This window comes from Podarcis muralis, chromosome 16 (genome assembly GCF_964188315.1).
Source record: "Podarcis muralis chromosome 16, rPodMur119.hap1.1, whole genome shotgun sequence".
Lineage (NCBI taxonomy): Eukaryota > Metazoa > Chordata > Lepidosauria > Squamata > Lacertidae > Podarcis > Podarcis muralis.
The window spans coordinates 9,044,121-9,070,100 of record NC_135670.1 but is presented as its reverse complement, the minus strand read 5'-3'; the positions used below and the strand labels follow the sequence as shown (position 1 = coordinate 9,070,100).

Below are 25,980 nucleotides of genomic sequence, written 5' to 3'. Positions count from 1 at the left end.
ATAAAGTGTCCCTGGGATGGCAGGAGAACCCGCCTCTCTGCTCGGGCTCCCAGCTGTTGCTGTCTCTCCAGCCTCGCTCAGCTTAGTCATGCCTGCTCGCTAGGATCCTAAATGGCTGACTGGGGGGGGCACCCCTTCTCTACACCCCCCCAAGCCTTAGGAAGGCTGATCTTATGGGGGACCCCTAATCTCGCCGCAAAGCGTGCTCCTCCTTCCCGATCCAGAATTCTCCCCATTTAGGGGGTTTTGCACACATTTATCTCCCGGCCTCAGGATTGCATTGCGGATTCCAAAACAGTGCTGTCCTCCCCCCGCCCGCCCTGTCCTGCCCTCTCTTCCCCTTCATTGGCCAAACTCATTTCCCCCAACCCCTGGGATAGGCTGCCTGGCCCCGAGGTCCCGCCCCTTTCCTCCCCCCCCCCCCCGCAGGGTAAAGTGCTGCGAAGTTTCCTATACAAAGTTAAGAGGCGTCCGCAGCCTTCCTTTTCTCCACCTTCTAAAAAAACTTCCAGATCCGAGAGCCCCCTAGACTAAGGTAAGGATGGATGGAAAGGAAAGGTGAAGAGGAAGGGGGTTGTTGTGGGGTAATAGTATGGGTCACCGGAGAGGGGGGGGGCACAATTTTAGGGCAAGCAGCTCTCAAGGGAAGAGGGGGGCGGCGGCATGATTTGGTCCAGCAGAGGGAATCCCCGAGGGTCGCTGATGCAGGGTTACCATGGCAACAGCCCCATCAGCTCTCCCGTTGCCCCTTTAGAGGGGGGGTGAGTTCGTTGTGATTTCACCTTGTCTTCTGGGAGAGAGTTGCTGCTTTTTCGGGATATCTATCTATCTATCTATCTATCTAGAGAGTAGGCTTGCAGTTTCGATGGTACTTGTTTTTGAGATCCCTCCAAATGTGCTCCCCTCCGCCCAACACTGTTGCCTTGGATCTATTGCAGGTAACTTTGGTTCCGAAACTGGCATTTCGCCCAGCGATCAATGCAAAGGGAAGGGTCTAGACCAGATCCTTTTATGCGTGGTTTGAGAGGGGCGATGCTGGAGTTGGGAGAGGTTCCTCTGTCCCATCGCAAAAGCCCACCTGTGCCCATATATTGTACCCGCATACACAGTCGTGCCCACATACCCTGCATGAATTAATCCAGAAGAATTTATTCACCGGTTCTGTATACTCTTGGGTTTGCAAGCCCCTGGAATCCTTAGGGTTGTGTTTTGATGGAGAGGCAAGATCTTAATTGGCTGTATAATCCTCACTTCAACGCTAGGAATGCTTGTAAGGGGTCCATCTTTTCCGCCTTCCAAATTGACAGTGCTACAGGGTGATTTATTTATGCTCAACATTCGCACACACCGCTTTTTGAACACCCAAGAGCTTCACACCTTCAGTTATCTGTCGGGGATTACAGTGGTACCTCGGGTTAAGTACTTAATTCGTTCCGGAGGTCTGTTCTTAACCTGAAACTGTTCTTAACCTGAAGCACCACTTTAGCTAATGGGGCCTCCTGCTGCTGCCGCGCCGCCGGCGCACGATTTCTGTTCTCATCCTGAAGCAAAGTTCTTAACCTGAAGCACTATTTCTGGGTATAGCAGAGTCTGTAACCTGAAGCGTATGTAACCTGAAGCGTATGTAACCAGAGGTACCACTGTATTCAGCTGTGATTCCTCCATTGCAGAGGGTTGGGCTGGAGGACTTCCAAGTCATTGATTTCATGACACTACGATCTCAGTAACTGTAGTTCTGCACATATTTACTCCGGAAAGTAAGCACCCATTCAGTTCAATGGGACTTCCTACCAGGTCAGTGCTTACAAGGTTGCACCCTAAACCTTATGGCAGGTGGGCAAACCACTGATGTTTAGGGATTTCGGTTCCCACCAGCTCCGACCAGCACGACCAGTGGTCAAGGAGGATGGGTATTCTAATCTAGCGACATCTCCGGAGGTCAACAGGTCCCAAACCCCTGGCTATCATATTATTACCAGTTTTTGTTTTATTACTTTGCACTATTTGCTAATATAATTAGCCTTTATGTCCTTATTTTGAATGTGAAAGTAATGTGTGTCCTTTTGCTAAGCGATCTGCGAAAAGGGGATGGGGGGGAGGGAACTCTCCAAAAGTTGCTGAACTACAACTCCCATCACCCCTCCTGCTTGGGTTGGGTGTGGTGATGGGATTTGAAATCCACCACTGCTTCACAACAGCTTTGCAAGGCAGGCCAGGTGGCGATCTATGGCTGAGGGGAGAGGGTGGGGACAGGCCCTGCAGATCCTTTTCGACTTGTTATTTATTTTTTAAATTAAACTTATATCTTGCCCTTCCTGCCAAGGACCCCAGGGCAACTGCTGAGGAATTATGAGAGTCCAACAAGGGCTGTAGCTCTCCCCACTTGCCCCAACAACTTGAGTTCTCTGCAGCAGTGCGTGTTTCGCATCCACAACTCACGCTATTTCCAGGGGGAAGAGCTTTGTTAGTGGGTTGCGTCGAAACCTACGAAGGGTCTGATCAGAGGTACGAAGCCCTTCCGTCTCTTGTTGGACTCCAGTTCCCATCAGCCCACATCAGAATAGCCCAGTTGCTCACGGATGATGGGAGTTGTAGTGGAGGGCTCCACGTTTGGCTATAACACATTATGAGATGCCCTGAAGATACCAGGCAGCTCACGTATGATGGAAGCACCATTCCGGGTTCCTGCCCTTCAACAAGCCCTCTCACATCCCTGCTGAAGTGCTGCCAGGACCTCATGTAGAATTGGAAGGGACCCCAAGGGTCATCTAGTCCAACCCCCTTATTGCAGCTATACCCTGCTTTTTTTCTCCAAGGAGCTGAAGTTGGTGTACATGGCTCCCTCCCTCCCATATCCTGCACAACAGCTCTGTGAAGTAGGTCAGACTGAGAGGTCAGGCTGAGAGGGGATTTGAATCTGGGTCTCCCAGGTCATAGTCCGACACACTAACCGCCACACCGCTGCGGATTCTCTTGTCCTATGAAATTTTTTTTTAAGTGTTGTTGTATAGAGAGGCCCATTTTTGTCCCTGCCTGTGTCGGGTGGTGCTTGGCTGCCTGTAGCCACTGCCGCCAAGGATCCGGCCCGGCTAGGTTCCGCTGTCCCACATAAATCTCCTATTAAGGGCACCGCTGCCAGGGTTGCTATGGCATCGGAGCTGGGGGGGGGGGCAGAAGTTGAGAGCAGCAAAACAAGGCCGCTTCCTGCTTGCATCTTCTGATGCCTGCTGCAAAACCACAGCCTCTTTGTACGTTGAGAGCAGGATCAGAGGACACAGAAATATATGTACATACTAGGGGTGCAGTGTGACTTTGGGGATTTGTGATTGTGTGGTGTTGGGAATTAGCTTTGTCCCACGGGATTAGGCTTCTGAAAGAGGAACAACAGTGCCTATTTCACTCCAAGGATCCTGCCCCAAAACTTTTCTCTTTTCTCCCAATTTTTGTCAGGGAGAGCTGCTGCCAGTCAGTGCCAGCAGTGCTGATCCAGATAGACCAACGGTCTGACTCACTAGAAGGCAGTTTCCTATGCCAGTTCAATGGAACGGAAGGGCTGTAGCACAGTGACAGAGCACCTGCTTTGCATGCAGAAGGTCCTGGGTTCGAATCCCCAGCATCTCCAAGTTAGGGCTGGGCACGTGTCCTGCCTGAAACCCTGGAGAGCTGCCAGTCCGTGTCAGCAACACTAAGCTAGATAGACCAATGGACTAACGGTTTCCTACCTCGAGAGGCTTGTCTCCAACTCAGTTTTACTCTTGAAACGGATGGGTCTAATTTATACCCTAAATATGGCAAACATTACATGCACCTGCAGTGAGTGTTAGCATCCACGGGTACATGCTTTTAAAAAATAAGATAACATTTAAAACAGCAGCCTTTTTCTTCCTTCTTTTTCCTCAAACTCCCAGATTAGGAATTATCTGAAAAAAGGTGCTTTTCCTTCCTATAACCACGGGGGCCTAGCAGGAGAGGGGGGGGGGAGCCAAACCAGCAAGGCTGTTTAAAACCCTGCGTCCAAAAAAGGAAGAGTAGAGAGTTACTTGTTGTGGGGGGAGCAGAAATTATTCCCCTTCTGGAGCTCCCTATGGGAGTCGAAAAGCTTGGAGTTAAATGGATTCTGGGGCAGGAGGCAAGAAATATCTTGTCATGTCCCTCCAGAGCAGTCTGGGCTGGTCTGCTCAGCAATTTCCACCTGCTAAAGTGTATTAAAAGCGACTAAAAATACCTCCCTCCTTTTCCCCAAAGTCAGTCTCCTGTTCTGACAGCTGTTCCCTACAGGGAAGGGGTGGGGTGGGGGGATATTTAACAAGAATGTATTGCATGGAGGGGGAGAGAAGAGGTCTTGGAAAGTAAAGAACTTACTTCTCATCTTTTAACTGCAGACCAGGCCTGCTGCATTGCTAAATCCTGGAAGACCTTTAATCTTAATCATCGGGATTGCTGTGTTTAAGGGCTGGCAGATTGCCCTACTTGAAGAGGTGTCTCATAAACTAAAACTACATAATGGGCAGAGCTTGAACGACCATTTTTAATTTTCATATATGCCATGATTTTACTTCTTCTACAAAATATTGAGTTGCAGGCTCACTCAGTGCCACCAATATATGCAAACGCCAGATTCTCAACAATAAGGGAGATCACAAGTGGAGGTTGTTTTTATTCTTACCAATACCAAAGGGAATATTTGTAAGGGACAATACTTTATTATCCTTTTAGAGCTGCATTGGATCTTTGTAATTTTGTTTCCAAACTGCAAATCTTTATGGTTTAAGGTTTTAATTCTTTGTTCGATTTCTTTTTATTACATTTAAGAAGAGAAGAAAAATAGAGGTTTTTAGATATGGGCATCTTTTTTTTTTTAAGGGGAGGTCTGGAGTACCTATTCATTTGACACCTGTGTGTGTCACCCGCCAAAAACCCACCAACTTTGTCCCAGGGCCCCATTTTTGTGTTTGCAAGAGGACTTCTTTCCTCTTCCTCTCCTTGCTTTTCGGAGTGCTGGTAATCAGACCTCGTTCAGAGTCCGGCATAATTTGGATTCCCCACATTCTCTTTCCAGCGAGAATAGCTCTGCCTGGAAGACGTTTTTAAAACTGCCCACCCACCCCCTCCTTTCCAAACTAATAAGGGAAGATGTCCTTCTCTTGTCTATTCTGGGTTGGCTCCAACTCAATCCACTTTAGAGTAGACCCACTGAGATAAATGAGTTTTATCTATTGCACGTTCTACACAAAGAGTGCATTCTACTCGAAGGCTGTATATACACCACGCATCTGATGTACATCCCCCCCCAAAGAATCCTAGGAGTTGTAGTTTCCTAAGTGTGCTGGGACGCGGGTGGCGCTGTGGGTTAAACCACAGAGCCTAGGACTTGCTGATCAGAAGGTTGGCGGTTCGAATCCCGGCGACAGGGTGAGCTCCCGTTGCTCGGTCCCTGCTCCTGCCCACCTAGCAGTTTGAAAGCATGTCAAAGTGCAAGTAGATAAATAGGTACCACTCTGGCGGGAAGGTAAACGGCGTTTCCATGCGCTGCTCTGGTTTGCCAGAAGCGGCTTAGTCATGCTGGCCACATGACCCGGAAGCTGTATGCCGGCTCCCTCGGCCAGTAAAGCGAGATGCGCGCCACAACCCCAGAGTTGGTCACGACTGAACCTAATGGTCAGGGGTCCCGTTACCTTTTTAAGAGTGCTGGGAATTCTTTGGGGTGAGTGCTTTAAATGTACGGTGTTTATACAGCCTAAGTTAGTCAAAGCCATTAAATTTCAACGGGTCTACTCTAAAGACCAGCATTGGTTACAACCCTGTGACTCAACTCCACTGATTTTGTTACAGGTGCGAGGCTGCTCAGTCACCCATCTCGTTGCAAGTCCCTGCTGTTGTAAACAAAATCTGCCCTTTTTCCCTTATGGGATATTCAAGAGCCCATATAGAGTCCTTACGTAGGTTCCCTATTGGTAGGAGAAAATAACAGAGGCCAACCAGAGAATATTGAGAAGCAAAGCAGCTAGTAAGCCTGATCTTTATTGATCTGTTGCAACAGGGTCCTTGCTCACCACACACAGGAGGAACCCAGAACAATGGCGCACAAGGCCTTATATAGACTTTCGAAATTGCCACCCTGTAGATCAAGACCAGCCCCAGAAACATCATACATACATCACAGAAGGGCTGAAATCTGAGTGCTTTGTTTACCTCCTGCCTGCCAGATTACCTGTTTAATGGTCACTTGATTGGATTGCCTGGGGAGCCTCGCTAGTCTTTTGTAATGATAAATACTTAGTTCTGGGCCAGGTCACAGGCTCACACCCTATTCATATCTTAAATGTGCCCTTAAGACAGGATTTGTGAAGGGAAAAGACAATGGGGAGGTTTCCCACTTTGACCTTGCAAAGAAATAATTGAGGTCAATTTGTTCAGGACTTTTTTTCTGTGGCGTTTTCAGACATGTGGTTTATATATTTATGTACGTGTTTGCTTGGTACATTTATGAACATTTATTACATATCTATGACCTTAAAACTGCGGAATAAAGGAAGGAGTCCAGCCACCAACCGGAGCAAATAGCTGTAGACCAAAGTTTATAGCGCAACAAGTTCAAAGAAGAATTTTGAACCCCGAGGATGGAGTGACAAGGACTTTTAAAAGTTTCCCACCATATCCCAGAATACAGTTCGTACAGCATCATTGCTACATCACTGACATGTCACAAAAGGGGAGAGGTAGACAGGGGTTACACTAGTTTAACCTTGGCAAACATGTCCAAACAAGTCCTTGGTACAAGATTAGCATAAGCAGGCATGGCAGGGCAAGACCCAGGTATAAGATTAGCATAGGCAAACACCTCTGAAGTCCCACCACCCAAAGTACAATAGAACTTCCTTTGCATGTCTGGACCCCTTGGCAGGTCTGGTGATGGGATTAGGCTTTCCTTGACCAACAATCAGCTCAGCAATTGTCACCTCTGGGCACTTCCTGGGGTAAAGTAAAGGGACCCCTGACCATTAGGTCCCGTGGTGGCCGACTCTGGGGTTGCAGCGCTCATCTCGCATTATTGGCTGAGGGAGTCTGCGTACAGCTTCTGGGTCATGTGGCCAGCATGACTAAGCCTCTTCTGGCAAACCAGAGCAGCGCACGGAAACGCCGTTTACCTTTCCGATGGAGTGGTACCTATTTATCTACTTGCACTTTGACATGCTTTCGAACTGCTAGGTTGGCAGGAGCAGGGACCGAGCAACGGGAGCTCACTCCATCGCGGGGATTCAAACCGCCGACCTTCTGATCAGCAAGTCCTAGGTTCTGTGAGTTAGCCCACAGCGCCACCTGCGTCCCTACTTCCTGGGGTAGGAGGTGTGTATACACGTCCTCACACTTGGGGAATTGGCAGGGGAAAGAGTTGTTTTCCCAAGGGCAAAATAGTGTTGAATGGAGGAAACTGGCAAAGGAGTTTATTTTATATGATTCTTAAAGCTAGGTAACTTCCCTGAGCTACCAAGTTGAAAGGATATGGAGAAGGGCCTTAGCTCAGTTTGCATGCAGAAGGTCCCGGGTTCAGTCCCTGCTATTTCCAGGTAGGGCTGGGAATCTGCCCTGCCTGAAACCCTGGAGAGCTGCTGCCAGTCAGTGTAGGCAATGCTGAGCTAAATGGACCCATCAGTCTGACTCTGTTCCGATCCTCCTATTTTAAACCAGCTGTTTGCTCAAAACCATGAAACCTGGGATCTTTATTCATTGGGTTAGAGACCATATCTGCTGCTGCCAGTCAGTGCAGACTGTGCTGGGATGGGAGACAGAGAGGCCGGCTGGCCTGTTCCAGGTTTTTGCATCTCATCTGCAGCCTGTGCCCCAATTTCTCTGCCCAAATTAATTTGCCAGTCAAATTCCCCCGACGTGAAGCGGCCGGCCTCGCCTCCTTTGTACTCGAGGCTGATAAAGAACCTCCTCTGTCTCTCTCTCTCTCTTCAGACGTCTTCTGTTCCTTCCAGCCCCCCATCCGATTGGGGGTCTGCATCCTTAGGAGGCCCCGCTGACCCAACGCCCCGTGGCATGAGCCAGAATGACTGACAATTCAGACTCCCGGGAGTCGGACAACAACAGCTGGGTGATTGCCGGCTCTGAGGTGAGCGGGAGCCGAAAGCAAACTGGGGAGAGGGGGCGAAGGCTCTGTGGGGGCAGGGGCAAGGCATCAGGGGTGGGACAGCATAAGAAACTCCTCAAAAGCCCTCTCCTCGTAGGCTTTTGGGTCTCCCAGGCCTGACCTCTTGTGAGGAGGACACAGGTTGGGGTCTGTGGTGGGCCCTAGAAGCTGCTTCTTTTCTCTGTAGGCTGGGGGGTGGGTGGATAGGGAAACCTGCAGCCCTTCAGGTTTTTAGGGGCTGGAGTGGCTATCCTCCTGGGCTGTTGTCCTTGTTGCCTGGGGCTGATGGAAGCTGGAGTCCATCAGCATCCCTTGGAAGATGTCCCATCCCTGAAGTTGGCAGTGAGGTTTGAAGGGGGTGGGCAACCTCAGGGTTGGAGGGCGTCCTCAAACCACGCCCACTCTCCCTGGGCCACACCCATCTTTCTAGGCCGTGCCCATCTTTCCAGGCCACACCCCTTTCCTGAGGCCACACCCTCTTTCCATGAAACACCCGCCTACCTACGCCACACCCATCTTTCCAGGCCACACCCTCTACCCTCAGGCCACACCCCCTCACCAGTGTTGCTTCGTACCCTCTTGAGGGGGTGGAATGCTCCTTTGGATACATGATTGGGGGGGTGTTTATTAACTGGCCTACTGTACACAGGTAGGGACGCGGGTGGCGCTGTGGGTTAAACCACAGAGCCTAGGACTTGCCAATCAGAAGGTCGGCGGTTCGAATCCCCGTGACGGGGTGAGCTCCCGTTGCTCGGTCCCTGCTCCTGCCAACCTAGCAGTTCAAAAGCACATCAAAGTGCAAGTAGATAAATAGGTACCACTCCGGCGGGAAGGTAAACGGCGTTTCCGTGCGCTGCTCTGGTTCGCCAGAAGCGGCTTAGTCATGTTGGCCACATGACCCGGAAGCTGTACGCCGGCTCCCTCAGCCAATAAAGCGAGATGAGCGCCGCAACCCCAGAGTCAGTCACGACTGGACCTAATGGTCAGGGGTCCCTTTACCTTTACCTATACTGTACACAGGTAATATTTGCATCAGTTGCTCCGCCCACTTTTGCCTCTGGCCCCACCCACTTGGGACCTGCAGCCTCTCAGAAGGCAAGGAGATGCAGCCAGTTGAAGCTGGAGCCTTCCGTAGGCAGAGGAGATCCTGAGCTACGATCCCTTCCTTTCTTCACCAGGCTGCACCTCGCCCGCCATCACCCACCCTTTGGCCCACAGGACCGTTTCCCCCTAAACCACGCCCACTTGCTCCAGGCAAGGTGTCATATGTGGGGCAGGTGCCCAGGTGACCACGAAGAGACGGTCGGGAACTCAAAGCAGGTCATCTTCTCCCGCTTCCGCCAGGCAGCTGATGAGCAAGAGAGGGACCCCTGTGCCTTTCTCCTGCAGCGCCAAGTGGCTTCCGTTGGAAACCCCTGCAGAACTGGAGCTTGCCCCTTCTCATTTTAGCGGGGGGCTCAGTGCAAAGCGCTTGGTGCTAGGGAGGCAGAAAATCCCCCTGCGCTGCAGTTCCCAAGCGCCTGGCAACCAGCTGGCCATCAAGCCCTTGCGGGAGCTCCTTGTGATGGACTTTGATGGGTGGGCAGGGGCAGTCTACCTGTATTATTATTAGGTAAAGGTAAAGGGACCCCTGACCATTAGGTCCAGTCGTGACCGACTCTGGGGTTGCGGCGCTCATCTCGCTTTATTGGCCGTGGGAGCCGGCGTACAGCTTCCGGGTCATGTGGCCAGCATGACTAAGCCGCTTCTGGTGAACCAGAGCAGCGCACGGAAATGCCGTTTACCTTCCCGCTGGAGCGGTACCTATTTATCTACTTGCACTTTGTGCTTTCGAACTGCTAGGATGGCAGGAGCTGGGACCGAACAACGGGAGCTCACCCCATCACAGGGATTCGAACTGCTGACCTTCTGATCGGCAAGTCCTAGGCTCTGTGGTTTAACCCACAGCGCCACCTGCGTCCGATGATGATGATGATGATGATTATTCCACTCTCCACCCTAAGGTCCCAGCGTGGGTTGCGACATTAAAGCACAATATTACAAACACTTTTAAACAACTTACAGTCAAGAAAATAAGGTCCTAAAAATATGCACCTCAAATATAATGATCAACCATGGGCAGTTGAATTCCTCCTGCACGCCTGGGTATTTTGCTTTAAAAAATAAATAAATCTCTATTTCTGATATTTTATCACAGCTGTTTTCTTCTTCTTTTTCTGTATCCAATAATAAATAAATAAAAACATAGCTACAAAAAACACACACAACCATCATGATGTTGAGTGACTGACAAGTGGGTTGCCCCACTCACCTGCCAAAGTTGGCCCACAGGGGCGGGGCCAGGTAAAGATCCTCCCCCATGCCACTCTATGAGAAAAAGGGGAAATCTTGTGACCTCTATTTTCGTTGCGTTTTGCCCCTCCAGGCTCTGCCTGTAGAAGACCTTGGCTTGGAAACGCAGGCTGGGTCTGAGCCGGCCCAGGAAGAGACACAAGGTATGTAGCAATGGATGAGGCCCAAACCCTTAGCTGCCTTCCATGCCCTTTCCTAACCCCACCCGGCATATCCTGGCCGCCCTTGTTGCTTTGTAATCCTCTGCATGATATTGCAAGCTGGACTTCAGTATATAATGAGGAAGCTGCTTTGCATATGGGGTCCGGCTCACCCCACTGCTCTGAAGGAGGGAAGCTGTGCTGGTCCCGGGGGGAAGGTTACCGTGGTCATAGTCGTAATCCGGTCCTGGGTCACTAGCCTGGAAACAGTTCGCAAGGAGCGGGGCGAGGTCCGAAGCAGGAAGCCGAGCGGGGACAGGAACACTGGAGGGTCAGGTCTGGGTCCGGACAGGAGCAGGTACTCAACGACGACGTTGCTCCCGCAACCTGGGACCGGGCTGACTGGCCTTTATCTTCTCTGAGGCCAGGGGCGGTCCCAGCCCCCAGGAGACCCGCCTCTCCTGGCCTTAAGGCGAGCACTCCTCCTGGGAGAAACCAGTTCCCTTCGCCTCTCTGCCCTGAGCCTCTGCAGATCAGGAGAGGCTGAAGGGTTACTGGGCCCAGGGGGAGACTCACCTGTAGGCACTGAGTCCTCAACTGCCTCTGGAGCCAGAATGGATTCACCTGGTGCCTGCTCCTGAGGATCCGGCACAGGTGCAGGCGCCTCAGAATCAAGACCCTGCCCCAGTTCAGCCGGCCCTGGAGGCGGGGACTCCTGTGCAGGCTGGGATTCCTCCGGTTCATCCTCTGAATCGGATTCCCAGGCCATCACAGAAGCATACTGTATTTCTCGCTCCATAAGACGCACCTTTCCCCTCCTAAAAAGTAAGGGGAAATGTGTGTGCGTGTTATAGAGCGAATGCAGGGGGGAGGCAAGCAGGAAAAGCCCCCAAGAGCCGCACACAAGCTTCGCGCAGCTCTTGCAGGCTTTTCCCCAGGAGGGAGAAGGGATTGACGCGGCCAGTCAGTCCCTTCTCCCTCCTCATAGAAAAGCCCGCAGGAGCCGCATGCTCCTTAAAGGGTGCGCGGCTCCTGTGGGCTTTTCTACGAGGTGGGGGAATTCCCTCACCTCCCGCAAAAGCACGCAAAAGCCGTGCACTCTTTAAAGGGCGCACGGATTTCCCCACCTCGTAGTAAAACCAGCAGGAGCCGCCCACCCTTTAAAGAGTGGAGCCGCTCTTGGGGGCTTTTCCCCAGGAGGGAGAAGGGACTGACTAATATTTTTTCTTCTTGATTTCCCCCTCTAAAAACTAGGTGCGCCTTATGGTCAGGTGCGCCTTATGGAGCGAAAAATACGGTATTTTCAGTGATGGAGGATACCTGGTATTTTCATCAGACCCTGTTTGGTTACAGTGGTGGGTGGGTGGGTGGGTGGGTGTGTGTGTGTGTGTGTGAGAGAGAGAGAGAGAGAGAGAGAGAGAGAGAGAGAGAGAATATCTCAGGCCTGAGGGCTGAATGCGGCCCTTCTAGCCCTCTTATTCTCTGGCCCTTGGAACTTTCACCAGGCCACACCCCCTTTCACAGGCCATGCCCCCTTTTCTCTAGGCCCCGCCCCTCACCAGTCCTTCTTTGCACCTTCCTTGGGTGTTTTTGCCTGGCTGAAACGTGTCCTTGAACCCTGACACCCCTTGCTCTGTCCAGGTTTGCTTCTGGCATTGCCAACTCCTGTCATGCGCCCCCCCCCTCCCCGGAAGTTGCCCAGAAAGGAATGCGGGCCTCTGGCTTTGAAAATGGTTCCCCACCCTGGATCATAGCTGTCAACTTTCAGATTTGAAAATAAGGGATCAGCAGCCTCACCTGTCCCGGGGACAGTCTACGGGATATCTAACAATCCGGGATAGCAGCGGGAAGCGGCGCTGGAATAAGGGAATTTCCCGCAAAAAAAGGGAAGGTTGACAGCTATGCCCTGGATGCAGATGAACATAATAAACGCATTCGTTTACTAGCTTTAACACAGACATCTTTTTGGACAGCCCCTCTCGACGAAAGCAAAACCCTCGTCGACCGCCCTGATGCAGACGGCGCCAGTCAGAAGGTAGAGCATTCGCTTAATTCTCTGCATGGATATGAGAATTCTCCAACTTTGGGGCTTTGTTCCTCTTTGAACCCAATTCCATTTGGCAATTAGCCAAACGATCCACACAGGCCCTCTTCTGTTGGGGCCTGCTGCGGCCACAGATGCACCCCGGAGGTAAGGCAGCGGGCGGCAGTAGGCCAAGCGCCCACAGCGAAAATTTTGTGGGTGCCCAGGCACCCAGCGCTTCCTGGAGTTGGCGGCAGTGCTTTGGATATGTAAATGGAGGTAATTGGCCAACGAAAGCCATTACTGTACAAAGAAACTGGTCTGACCAAATTTTGCACGATGGCTCCTCTTACCTGGATACAGTTGGGCACCATTTTGTTTTTCATTGGTTTTCACATATTACATCACAATACCAGATGTACCAAAGCCAACACCATTTCCTTCCCATCCCCCTATACATTTACATTTATATTTCCTCAATCCATCATATTCTTCTTTTCTCCTTCCTCCCACTTCCCTCCGCCCCCACTCGATTTCCTCCACATTATAAAATTTAAAATAATCTTTGCATTCTACAATCTTCTCAAATCATCTATATATTCTTATTATCTTTCCTTACTAATTTTTCTTCCATCCAGTACTTCACATTTTAATCTAGGCATATTAGCGTATCTTTCTTTGAGCAATATTTTGGTTGGGCACCATTTTGAACCAAGATGGCAGACTGAACCTTTTAAAGCTGCACCAATTTTTTTTTTGTATCTTAGAACTCCCAAGCAACACTGGATATGAGGTTGCCAGGAAGTTGGCACACACACACACATTCACAATTCGAGAACAATGCCAATTTTACAAGCATCCTTATCTCTCTCTCGCGATCCAGGGTCCTGAAGTGGTGGTGGACCCCAGTTCTGAAGAAGTCCCCACGCTAGTCAAGACCCCAGAGCCCGTCCTGTCACATGCAAAAGAGGCCAGCACCTGCGATGCTGAGGAAGGATCTGTGCCTGTCCCACAGGGAACTGTCTTCATCCACAAAGCAGGTGACGGAATGCCATCAGCACTGGCAGTTCTTTGTGGAATAATGCGGAGGCCTTTGACAGATCTCTGCCCCAAGCAGCCTACACATCTACATTTTGGCTGCCGGAAGAAGCAACAGAGGAAGTGCAGAGGGCAAGGAAACTGAACACAAATGCAAGCAATTGCATGAGTTTTAGGCTTCAAGTTAGTGTCTGGACAGGTGTGCTTAAGGACTTAGGTGGAGCAGAGATTCTTGTCGGGTCTGAGGGCCGCACTTCCTTGTGGGCAGCTTTCAGGGGGCCACATTCTAAAGGTAAAGGGACCCTTGACCATTAGGTCCAGTCGCGGCCGACTTTGCGGTTGCGGCGCTCATCTCGCTTTACTGGCCGAGGGAGCCGGCGTACAGCTTCCGGGTCATGTGGCCAGCATGACTAAGCCGCTTCTGGCGAACCAGAGCAGCGCACAGAAACGCCGTTTACCTTCCCGCCAGAGTGGTACCTATTTATCTACTTGCAGTTTGACGTGCTTTCGAACTGCTAGGTTGGCAGGAGCAGGGACCGAGCAACGGGAGCTCACCCCGTCACGAGGATTCAAACCGCCGACCTTCTGATCGGCAAGTCCTAGGCTCTGTGGTTTAACCCACAGCGCCACCTGCGTCCCACATTCTAGTGGTGGACATATCCAGGAGGCAACAGTAGGTGGAACAGCAGACGAAACCTTAGCTCTGTAGGGTCGCCAGAGACTCTTGCTTACAGATGTTCACTCGCTCTCACTCCATCCTGGCAAGCAGAAGGTATTTGTCAGGGAACTGCCATCGGAGCCGATAGTGGAGGTAAGGCTCCCCAATGATGCAGGAGAAGGGACAAGCAGGGGGAGAGAGAACACTTCCTTTGAGGAAGGGAATAGGAGTGACACCAGGAAGCAAGGGGAAACTGCGGGGTGCGGAGAGAGGGCTCCAAGACTCTTCCACAGAGACCAGCGGGGAGAGCACAGGACCTCCGTTGGGCACGCCCACTCTGCGCAGGAGACTTCCACGCAGGGAGGCGAGGAGGAGACTTGCTGTCAAAGAGTTTCTATGTTGGAAGAAGTTCAGGAAACTCCCACTGACGGATTCTGCCAGCGACTGACACAGCCATGGAGAAAGGGCTGTCCAGCCAGGGAAAGGTTTAGCCAGGCTACGTTGCCTAGAACAGTAGCACCCTTTATGCACAAGCAACCCCAATATCCTTTACAGTATTATTGCAGTTCAAGAGCAAGTTCCACTTGAGGAGGATGTGGAGCAGGAACCATGAGGTTCAGAGGTTGAATTTCCATAAAGAGAGCTCAGGGTTCAGGAGCAAAGAGGGTGACTCGCCACCTCTCCATCCGCAACCTGTAATAGCTTCTTTGCTTGGTTGCTTGGAGCAATTTCACCCTCGCCATAGGCGAGCGGCCACAGGTGAGCCTGTTTTCTCCGGTTGATGCAATATTTTGATCCTCATTTCTTGCCCTCTTCTTTCCTCTCCTTTCCCTTCCCAGGCCCTCTGGGGGACGAAGAGGGGAACACTTCCAGCAGTGGGGAAGAGGCGTCCAAGGAGCGTGACGTCGAAGGCCTGCGCAGGCGCAAGGGTCGGGACGCGCCCCCCGTTCTGCCAGGGGCCGGCAGAGATCGAGGCGTGGAGGCCTTCGAGGGCGACGACGGTGGCTTTCCCAGGACAAAATGGCTGTTCGGGTTCCTTGCCCTCTTGGGTTTGGCCTTGTTGGCATCCTTGGGTAAGCGGTGGCCTTGCTAGGGTGGGGCTAACTCTGCTAGCTGTTCCCTCTGGGATGGGCCTGTGACAGTCTTAATAATAATAATAATAATAATAATAATAATAATAATAATAATTTATTATTTATACCCCGCCCATCTGGCTGAGTTTCCCCAGCCACTCTGGGCGGCTCCCAATCAAGTATTAAAAACAATACAGCGTTAAATATTAAAAACTTCCCTCAACAGGGCTGCCTTCAGATGTCTTTTAAAGATAGGATAGCTACTTATTTCCTTCACATCTGAAGGGAGGGTGTTCCACAGGACGGGTGCCACTACCAAGAAGGCCCTCTGTCTGGTTCCCTGTAACTTGGCTTCTCGCAGTGAGGGAACCGCCAGAAGGCCCTCGGCGCTGGATCTCAGTGTCCAGGCTGAACGATGGGGGTGGAGACGCTCCTTCAGGTATACAGGACCGAGGCCGTTTAGGGCTTTCAAGGTCAGCACCAACACTTTGAATTGTGCTCGGAAACGTACTGGGAGCCAATGCAGATCTCTCAGTACCGGTGTTATGTGGTCCCGGTGGCCAATCCCAGTCACCATTCTGGCTGCCGCATTCTGGATTAATTGCAGTTTGCGAGTCACCTTCAAAGGTAGCCCCTCTGTGTTAACCTTTTTGCAAACCATGGTGAGGGCTTTTTTAAAACAATTGAATGGCGTAGACATTTCATGAAATAAATAACAATAAAGCCTCATTGCCTCTCTTTACCTCTCTCTACAGGGGTCATATTTGACCAAGATGATGGTAAGTCTTGTTTTAACTCCCTTTCCCCACCAGTGGGGAGCCACCACAGAACCCCCCCCCCCTATTTTGCCGGCTTAGAAAGAGGCTCTATAACATATAGAATAAGAGAACAAGAAGAACATATATTTAAAGAAGATTGGGAAATGTTTACTGAATATATGGGGAGGGGTATTGTGTACATTTGAAAACATTGGCAGCATTTAGTTAAATTCAGCAGGGTCAATAAGTTCTGATGGATGTAATAATGGAATGCTGAATTGTTTTGTTTATGTAAAATATGCAGGGATTTATGATATGCAAAATGAACCATGGAAGGAGAAGAAGGGAAGCCGTTGATATTTTAAAGATGTTTAAATGAATATTCTGAATTTGTAAAACAGAATATATATATATATATATATATATATATATATATATATATATGAATGAGGCTCTTAATTTTTTCAGCTCTCCCCTTTTTCTCCTTTACACCCTCCCCCCACCCCACCCCGGCTGTCTCCTATAGGCCCAGTGGACATTTTCAGCACCTGGTCAAGCTCAGACAGTGAAGAGCCCCTTCCTGGCTCTGTTGGGGTGGTGAGTATTTTTATCTCTGTGCTGACGCAAGAGGGAACAGAGGGTTTCCTGCTTGGAGTTCTGGAGAGCAGCTGCCAGTCAGTGCAAACAATACAGGGTCTGGGTCAGCATATGGAATCTTCTTGCTGGCTTGCTCCCCAGGCAAAGATTCCAGCCAATGGGCTGCCTTGGGAGAGTCAGGAGGGCGGAGCCACATGGGCCCCCTGGGGACCAACACTTGGCTACGATGTTCAAATCCTGATGTTTGCAAATAATAATAATAGTAGTAGTAGTAGTAATAATAATAATAATAATAATAATAATAATAATAATATTCCCCAGCAACTCTGGGCGGCTTCCAACAAAGTACAGTGGTACCTCAGGTTAAGTACTTAATTCATTCCGGAGGTCTGTTCTTAACCTGAAACTGTTCTTAACCTGAGACACCACTTTAGCTAATGGGGCCTCCCGCTGCCGCCGCGCCGCCGGAGCACAATTTCTGTTCTCATCCTGAAGCAAAGTTCTTAACCTGAAGCACTATTTCTGGGTTAGCGGAGTCTGTAACCTGAAGCGTATGTAACCTGAAGCGTATGTAACCCCAGGTACCACTGTATTAAAATACAGTGGTCTGTTAAACATTAAAAGCTTCCCTAAACAGGGCTGCCTTCAGATGTCTTCTAAAAGTCTGGTAGTTGTTTTTCTCTTTGACATCTGGTGGGAGGGCGTTCCACAGGGTGGGTGCCACTACCAAGAAGGCCCTCTGTCTGGTTCCCTGTAACTTGGCTTCTCTTAGTGAGGGAACCGCCAGAAGGCCCTCTGAGCTGGACCTTAGTGTCTGGGCTGGACAATGAGGGTGGAGACGCTCCTTCAGGTATACTGGACTGAGGCCATTTAGGTCTTTAAAGGTCAGCACCAACACTTTGAATTGTGCTTGGAAATGTATTGGGAGCCAACAAGGCTCACTGTGACTTCCCACCCCACCCCAGCAGGATTGGCCAGCTTCGCCCCCACGGGAACCCCCGGTTGGCGAGGAGCTTCAGAGAGCCAAGGAAGCAGTGATGTCATCAGATGGTGACCGCCAGAGCCTGGATGCCATGGGACTCTTGCTAGACAAGCTGGCCAAGGAGAATCAAGACATCCGGCTTATGCAAGCAGAACTGCAGGTGGCGTGGAGGGTCTGGGTGGAGCGAAGGAGGGTAGAACAGTTCCTTTGCATGCAGAAGGTCCCCGGTTCAAGACCCAGGTGCATCTCCGAGTAGGAGGGGGAATGTCCCCCACTTGAAATCATGGAGAGATGCTGCCAGTCGGTGGAGACAGTAAAAAGTTAGGTAAAAGGTGGCGCTGTGGTCTAAACCACTGAGCTTCTTGGGCTTGTCGATCAGAAGGTCGGCGGTTCGAATCCCCGCAACGGGGTGAGTTCCCGTTGCTCTGTCCCAGCTCTGCCAACCTAGCAGTTTGAAAGCACACCTGTGCATGTAGATAAATAGGTACCATTGTGGCGGGAAAGTAAACAGCGTTTCTGTGCACTCTGGTTTCCGTCACAGTGTCCCATTGCACCAGAAGCGGTTTAGTCATGCTGGCCACATGACCCAGAAAGCTGTCTGTGGACAAACGCCGGCTCCCTTGACCTGAAAGCAAGATGGGCGCCACAACCCCGTAGTCACCTTTTACTGGACTTAACCTTCCAGGGGTCCTTTACCTTTACCTTAATAAGTTAGGACCTGATTCTTCTCTCTCATAACAGTAGAATTTGACCCCCCTCCCCATTCATATCATTTTCATTAAGTATCCCACATATTTCAAAGCATTTATCATTACATACAAATCTTTTTTTTAACACACGTTTCTTCTTGACTTCCCGCCCCTCCTTTCCTGAAGTTTGATTTTTACTCCTTTTCATTAGCTGTTTTATAGCAGATACATATTTATTATCTAAGCCCCTCTACCGTTAAATCTTTCAGTAATCCACTGCTTATATTTCAAATCCTTCATATATTGGTGATAATTTGACATATAATCCATCAGTGGTTTTCATTCCTTCTTAAATACTTATGCTAGGGTTGCCATATTTCAAAAAGTGAAAATCAGCGCACAAAAGTTGTCTAGCTGTTCTTTTTCTTGGCCAAAGTTGTTAAATGACACCGACAACACGGGCTGCCATACGTCCAGATTTTCCCAGACTTTTTTTTAGTGATTTCCTCCTGGGCGCTGCTTCCTAGTGCAGTATTCTGGCTATGTCTGGCAAATTCTGGACGTATGGCGACCCTGCCTTATGTCCTCTTAACCCAGCTGTTAATTTCACCATTTCAGCATATTCCAGCAGTTTCATAAGCCGTTCCTCCTTAGTTGGTCATCCTAACAGTAGAATTTGCAGACATCCGAGGTAGCTGAAGGATTGAAAGTTCAGGATGGATAAAAGTACTTTGTCACGCAGCGCAGCTGAACTGTGGAACTCACTGCCACAGGAGGCAGGCAGTGACGGCCACCAACTTGGGTGGCTTTAAAAAAGGACTGGACAAATTTGGGGAGGTAAATAAGGCCTTCAATGACTCCATGGTTGGCGGTACCGATACTTCTGAATAACGGTTGCTGGAAACCACAGAAGGGAAGAAGGTTCTCGTGCCTGGGGTCCTCCTTGCGGGTTCCCCATAGTTATCTGGTTGGGGGCTGTGAGAATGGAACTCAAAATTATAGGGACAGAACTACCTAAATTATATAGAAATTTATTTATGTATGCTACTCACCACAAAATGGAAAGAAGCAGAAGCCCCAGCAAAGGAAGAATGGATACAAAAACTTATGGAATATGGAGAAATGGCGAAACTCACCAGAAGAATAAGAAATCAAGATAGCAAACTTTTTATAAAAGAATAGAAATGGTTTATTGAATATTTACAGATAAATTGCAAACAGATAAAAACATTGGCAGGGTTATTGTAATAACCTGCAGTTTTGTATTTAAATTAGATAATTAAATGAGTAAATTAAATGAATTTGGATACGCAGAAGATATGAAAAAATAAATTTAAGGAACCGCAGAAAGAGCGGGAAGGAAGTCAAACCTTGAAATGTTAAAATGATTGTAAAATTAATTAAATGCATAAATTTGAAAAAGTATAAATAAAAACTTTAAATAAATAAATAAAAAGAATAGAATGTGGGACTAGGTGGACGTTTTTAACAACAGCAACAATGACAAAATAACTCCTTTCTGTCCTGAATTTTACTGCTGAAAGGAATGCTCCACAAACAGTTTTTGGAGCGCGGCCCTTAATAATTATTCTGGGTTCCTTGGTCTGGTGATGTTTTGTCACTTGCGTCCTGGGGTTGGGATTTCCACTCGCGTCTTTGCTCCAGCGAACGAACACATCTCTATTTTCCTTTCCTTTTGGAAAACTGCAGGCCCAGAAGGAGGAACTGCAGCTGCTCCTGCGCAAGACGGAAGGCGAGGCACTGGACTTCACCTCTCAGCGGCAGAATTTGGCCGCCGAGAACTCCAGGCTGGCAGAGGCGCTGAAGCGGGAGACGGCCTCCCTCCTCGCCACACGAGCTGAGCTCCATCTTTTGCGGGAGAAGCTGGCCGAGGCGGGCGACTCCAAATCCCAGCCGCGCCCGGAAAAGCTGCCCTCGCAGGACCGCCAGCGGGAAAAGGCAGAGAGGCCCGAGGCCGAAATCCGCCGCCTGCGCTCCTTGCTGGCGTCCGTACGGCGGGACTTGGGGAGAGCCTTCCAGAAGGTTCCGCCCGGCAACGTGTCCGAAGGGCTCCGGAAGGAACTGGACGGCGTGGAGCGGAGGGTGGCCCAGGAGCTGGAGGGGGCAGAAGAGGGGGCCAAACCGTCCTGGAAAGATGGCCACAAAGCCAAGCGAGGCAAGGAGAGAGCCTGGCACAAAAGGCACGATGGCCATGAGGAGCGCAAGCCCACGCACCACGGCGAAGGCCCGGAGAAGGAACACCGTCCTCCGTACAAGGCTCCCAAGATGGCCAACGACGGGCCGCACCGTCCCAGGAAGCACCAGGGGCCGCGAGACGCCAAGTCGGCCAAAGACGGGGAACACCGGAAAGCCAAGAAGCCCGCTGAGCCCGGTGCATTGTGGGAAGCGCTGGCCAAGCACCCGTACCGGCCCCCTCAGGGCTGTGCCGGCGTCGGCGAGTGCGCACGGCAGGAAGGGTTAGAGCCAGTGCAGAAGCCGCGCTTCTTGCCCATGCTCCAGAGCTACCTGGCTGGGCTGGGCTGGGCCGAGCACTACGGAGGACTAGTGGCCGCCCTCGACGGCTACTTTGGGAGCGACGGTGCCTTTGCCCACGACCGCCTGAGCTTCGTGGAGCTCCTGGATGAGGTTGAGGACGCGCTGGAGGAGCTGGCGGAACAGCTGGGGGGCAGCGAAGAGGAAGCGGATAATTTTGAGGAGGTGATCCTGAGGCAGCTGGGGGCAGCCCCTGCGGGCAGGTGAGAGAGCCTGCGAGGTTGCGGGTGCGGGAGACTCTCTAGGGCAGGGGTCAGCAAACTTTTTCAGCAGGGGGACAGTCCACCGTCCCTCAGACCTTGTGATTGGCTGGACTATATTTTGGTGGGTGAAATCAATTCCTATGCTGCACAAATCACCTAGAGATGCATTTTAAATAAAAGCACACATTCTACTCATGTAAAAACACCAGACAGGCCCCACAAATAGCCCAGAGATGCATTTTACCGTATTTTTCACCCCATAGGGTGCACTGGCCCATAGGGTGCACCTAGGTTTTTTTTTGGGGGGGGGGAATAAAGAAAAAAAAATTATTTCCCCCCCCAGGCGCGGGGCTGGGGTGGGGGAAGCCCGAGCTTCCCCTGACTCCACCCCAGAACAGGCTGCTATCCACAAGCCTAGGGAGCCCAGCAGGAAGTCGCGCCAGTCTCCCCAGGCTTGCGGATATCTGCCTGAAACCTGGGGGGCGCTACTCAGCGTGCCCCGGGCTTCGGGATGCAGGCAGCTCTCCAGAAGCCTTGGGCGGGAACTCCTGCAGGCTCCCAAGGCTTGCGGAGAGCTTCTTGAAGCCTGGAGAGCGAGAGGGGTCGGTGCGCACCGATCCCTCTCGCTCTCCAGGCTTCAGCGAAAGCCTGCATTCGCCCCATAGGACGCACACACATTTCTCCTTCATTTTTGGAGGGGGAAAAGTGCGTCCTATAGGGCGAAAAATACGGTAAATAAAAGGACATATTCTACTCAAGTAAAAACATGCTGATGCCCGGACCATCTGAGGGCCGGATTTAGAAAGCGATTGGGCCGGATCTGGCCCCCCGGCCTTAGTTTGCCTACCCATGCTCTAGGGGCTTTAAATATATGGTTTGAATGCGGTCTCACTGAGCTTTGTGATCAAGTAGGGGATTGGAACCCAAGTCCCCCAGGTCCTACTGCAACACTTTAACCCCTTATGCTACCACTGGTTCTCACATTTATTCCTTCACCTAGCTAAGCTATGGGACTCAATTCCACAGGGCACAGTGATGGCCCCCGACCGAGATGTCTTTCAGAGACAAATTCGTGGAGGAGAGGGCTATTGGTGGCTATTAGCCACAATGGCTGCAATCTTTCTCCACAGTCTCAGGCAGTCCCGCTTTTTGAATAACGACGACTGGAAACCACAGGAGGGGAGAGCTGCTCTTGTGTGTGGGTCGTTCTTGTGGGTTTCCCACGGGGGCATCTGGGGAGCTGCTGTGAGAACAGGATACTGGATTAGATGGGCCATTGGCTTGATCCGGCAGGCTCTTCTTATTTTCCTATTTATACGGTATGTTTTCCCCATGTCATACGTGGCTCTGAGACGTTCCTGGTTGTGGGAGAGAGAAGGGGAAGCAGATTGCCAATGGTGTGCTCTGCACCTGCGTGGCTCAATGTTATGTACTGAAGTTCTCACCCTGGGCCAGCAGGGGGATACTGTAGATAGTTATGCAAATAAGGGATCGAAAGTGACATTCAGTGATTGGATAGTTTTAGAAAATTGTTTGTGCTGGTCCCAGGGGGGATAAGGTACTATTACCGTAGCCCAAGATCAGTCCAGAGTCTCTAGCAGGGTAGACGATCACTAGATGAGACGCGAGGTCCGAGACAGGGAGCCGGGCGGGGTAACAGGAACGATGGTAGGGCAGAAGCAGGAGTCCAGGCGAGGAACAGGAACACTGGTAGGGCAGAAGCAGGAAGCCAGGCGAGGAACAGGAACACCGGAGAGTCAGAAACAGGAAGCCGGGCGAGGAATAGGCACACTGGGAGTGCAGATCAAGGACTGGGTAAAGCAGGTACTCCACAACGACGTTGCTCCCGCAACCTGGGACTGGGCTGCCTGACCTTTATCTTCTTCTAAGGCCGGGGGCGGTCCCGGCCCCCAGAAGCCCCGCCTCTCTTGGCCTTAAGGCGAGCACTCCTCCTGGGAGACACCAGTTCCCTTCGCCTCTCTGCCCTAAGCCTCTGCAGTTCAGGAGAGGCCGAAGGGTTACTGGGCCCCGGGGAAGGCTCACCTGTAGCCACTGAGTCTTCCAGCACCTCTGGGGCCAGAATGGTTTCACCTGGTGCCTGCTCTTGAGTTTCCTCAGCATCTAGGCCTTGCCCCAGTTCAGCCGGCCCTGGAGGCGGGGACTCCTGTGCCGGCTGGGATTCCTCCGGATCGCTCTCAGACTCGGAATCCCAGGCCATCACATTGTTACAGTTACGTTGTACTGGAGCTCTATATAAGCAGGCGGACTGAACCCTTCAGTTCAGTTCTGTTCTGGCCTGTGAATAAACAAGAGCTGTTTGAAGAATCGCTGTATCGTCTGATATGCTCACCCACTCAATGTTATCAGCCTTAACCTTATTGCCTTCTCCCCAGATTCGCGCAGCGGGACAGCAGCTCCCAGCGCCACCCAAAGGAGAGGAACCCCGAGGGACACGGGCGCAAGAACGGGCGAGAGAGCACCAGCTGGCCCCATGGCTAGGATGGCAGGACCCGCCAGGACTAATCTGGCTCAGGGTGGGAGGGTAAAGGAGTTGGGCCTATCAAGGATCACTTGATGTCCCGGTGGAGGGGTTGGTACCGTTACTCTTTGGCAGGGAAGGAAAGTGTTTTACCAACATGCCAAGTTCTGATGTGTGGGGTCACCCAGATACATTGTCCTCCCACCCCCCATTTCCACTCAGAGCCCTCCATCCCCACTCACCCCAAGTTTGCTTCCACTCAGTAATGACCATTAGTAGAGGACGGTTGGATTATCATCAGGAAAGCAATCCTTTTTCACCCCATGTCCCCTCCTGTTGAGAGAGATCTTTGCTGGGGGTGGGTGAGGGTCTCTCTATAGGGCCTTCCCACCCAGATCCAAGGGTCCTCACTCACCTCTCTTTCAGCTTGGGATAAGTACAGTGGTACCTCGGGTTAAGAACTTAATTCGTTCTGGAGGTCCGTTCTTAACCTGAGGCATCACTTTAGCTAATGGGGCCTCCCGCTGCCGCCGCACAATTTCTGTTCTCATCCTGAAGCAAAGTTCTTAACCCGAGGTACTATTTCTGGGTTAGCGGAGTCTGTAACCTGAAGCGTCTGTAACCTGAAGCGTCTGTAATCCGAGGTACCACTGTAATTGTGTCAAAGGAAAAATGGATTGGAACCCCAAATTAGAAATACGACGCCGGCGAGATTTTCCTTCTCGGGACGCCGTGACCTTGCTGTTGTCCCTTCTAAACTCTGAAATTCTCCCGAAATTCTCTCTAACTAGGAATGGTGAAAATGGGGATATCATTTCCTCACCTGATGGGGGTGGGGAAGGGTTGAGTCACTTGGGGGGATGGCTTGTTTTCCTTCTTCCCCACCCCACATTCACCCCCTCCCTACTCCCTCACAATTTCTTGCACTGTGAGTGTGTCGGAAACCAAATAAAGGCACTGATTGTTCCTTTCTTTCCAAGGTTGTCTCTGATTAAGTGGCCCATTGAAGGCCGTAAGGTGAATGTGGAGAGGGAGTGTGGGGTGTGTGTGTGATGCTGGCGGGGTGGAAATGTCCTTCCTCTTTTTGTTTTGCCATGGCAACAGCTTTCGGTCGTTTGCTGTTGTTGTTTTTTCAAACGCAAGGACACCTGCTAAGAATATCGTTGTGAATCTTCCGGCCTGTGCGTCTGAGTAATTCCTGAGTTTAAGGAAAGGACCACTGCTGAATGCTCAACCCCCTGCTTTGCCAGAAGGAGGTCCCTAATTCAATTCCATGTAGCACTGGGTGAGGGGAAATCCGGGGTGGCTGCTGCCGGTCAGTGTAGACAGCACCAAGCTAGATGCACCAAACCTCTGACACAGCTCCCTGCGTTCCTGCCCCTGCTCAAACTCTCCTCTCTTTCCCAACAATGCATGCAGGATACTGGCTCGCTGAAGTGTGTGTGAAGGAGGAATTGTATCTCTAAGCATAAGCAAAGTGCTTTGACACCTCCAATATCTTTGGGATAGCTAGGGTTGCCATACGCCTGGAATTTCCCAGACATGTCCGGCGAAATTAGCGTCCAGGGGGAATTTCGAAAAATGGGCAAAATGTCCAGGCAATTCCTCCCCCCTCAACTTTTGTACTCTGATTTTCAGTTCTTGAAATATGGCAACCCTAGATTAGCATCTCACTTGCCAGACAGGTGCGCCAACTCCCATTGCAAAGCTAAAATCACACTTGTTGTTGTTTAGTCGTGTCCGACTCTTCGTGACCCCACGGACCAGAGCACGCCAGGCACTCCTGTCTTCCACTGCCTCCCGCAGTTTGGTCAAACTCATGCTGGTAGCTTCGAGAACACCGTCCAACCATCTCGTCCTCTGTCGTCCCCTTCTCCTTGTGCCCTCCATCTTTCCCAACATCAGGGTCTTTTCCAGAGAGTCTTCTCTTCTAATGAGGTGGCCAAAGTATTGGAGCCTCAGCTTCAGGATCTGTCCTTCCAGTGAGCACTCAGGGCTGATTTCCTTAAGAATGGATTGGTTTGATCTTCTTGCAGTCCATGGGACTCTCAAGAGTCTCCTCCAGCACCAGAATTCAAAAGCATCTATTCTTTGGCGATCAGCCTTCTTTATGGTCCAGCTCTCACTTCCATAAAGTGGTGCCTCGCAAGACGAAATTAATCCGTTCCGCGAGTCTCTTCGTCTTGCGGTTTTTTCGTCTTGCGAAGCACGGCTATTAGCGGCTTAGCGGCTATTAATGGCCTAGCGGCTTAGCGGCTATTAATGGCTTAGCGGCTTCAAGAAAAAGGAAACAAACTCGCA

The 25,980-nt window shown here is 50.9% G+C and overlaps 1 protein-coding gene and 1 long non-coding RNA gene across 3 annotated transcripts in view; both read left to right on the top strand.

The window, feature by feature from the left end:
• The window catches only part of LOC144325793 (uncharacterized), a 273,530-nt gene extending 248,879 nt beyond the window's left edge, over window positions 1-24,651 (top strand). Inside the window, exon 2 of the long non-coding RNA XR_013390971.1 lies at window positions 24,176-24,651. This is a non-coding gene — a long non-coding RNA (uncharacterized LOC144325793). The remainder of the gene's footprint in view (window positions 1-24,175) is intronic.
• PBXIP1 (PBX homeobox interacting protein 1) lies at window positions 374-24,651 on the top strand. 2 transcript variants are annotated; one of them, XM_077920158.1, is made up of 11 exons: window positions 374-535; window positions 7,963-8,116; window positions 10,560-10,629; window positions 12,600-12,661; window positions 13,533-13,689; window positions 15,185-15,418; window positions 16,174-16,197; window positions 16,703-16,773; window positions 17,742-17,915; window positions 20,155-21,200; window positions 23,594-24,651. In XM_077920158.1, exons 2-11 carry the CDS (start codon window positions 8,054-8,056, stop codon window positions 23,697-23,699), a joined length of 2,007 nt encoding a protein of 668 aa, XP_077776284.1. In that variant the 5' UTR covers window positions 374-535; window positions 7,963-8,053; the 3' UTR covers window positions 23,700-24,651. The 2 variants fall into 2 exon arrangements, with proteins under 2 accessions (XP_077776284.1, XP_077776283.1); XM_077920157.1 differs by having other exon boundaries at window positions 17,739-17,915.
• Window positions 24,652-25,980: the final 1,329 nt, after the last annotated feature.

Excerpts from the sequence above, each read along its gene's own strand:
- PBXIP1 (XM_077920157.1), top strand. The coding sequence starts at position 8,054 with ATGACTGACAATTCAGACTCCCGGGAGTCGGACAACAACAGCTGGGTG. Across the intron at positions 15,419-16,173 it reads GGCCTTGTTGGCATCCTTGG|GGGTCATATTTGACCAAGAT; the intron begins GTAAGCGGTGGC and ends CTCTCTCTACAG. Across the intron at positions 16,774-17,738 it reads TTCCTGGCTCTGTTGGGGTG|CAGGATTGGCCAGCTTCGCC; the intron begins GTGAGTATTTTT and ends ACCCCACCCCAG.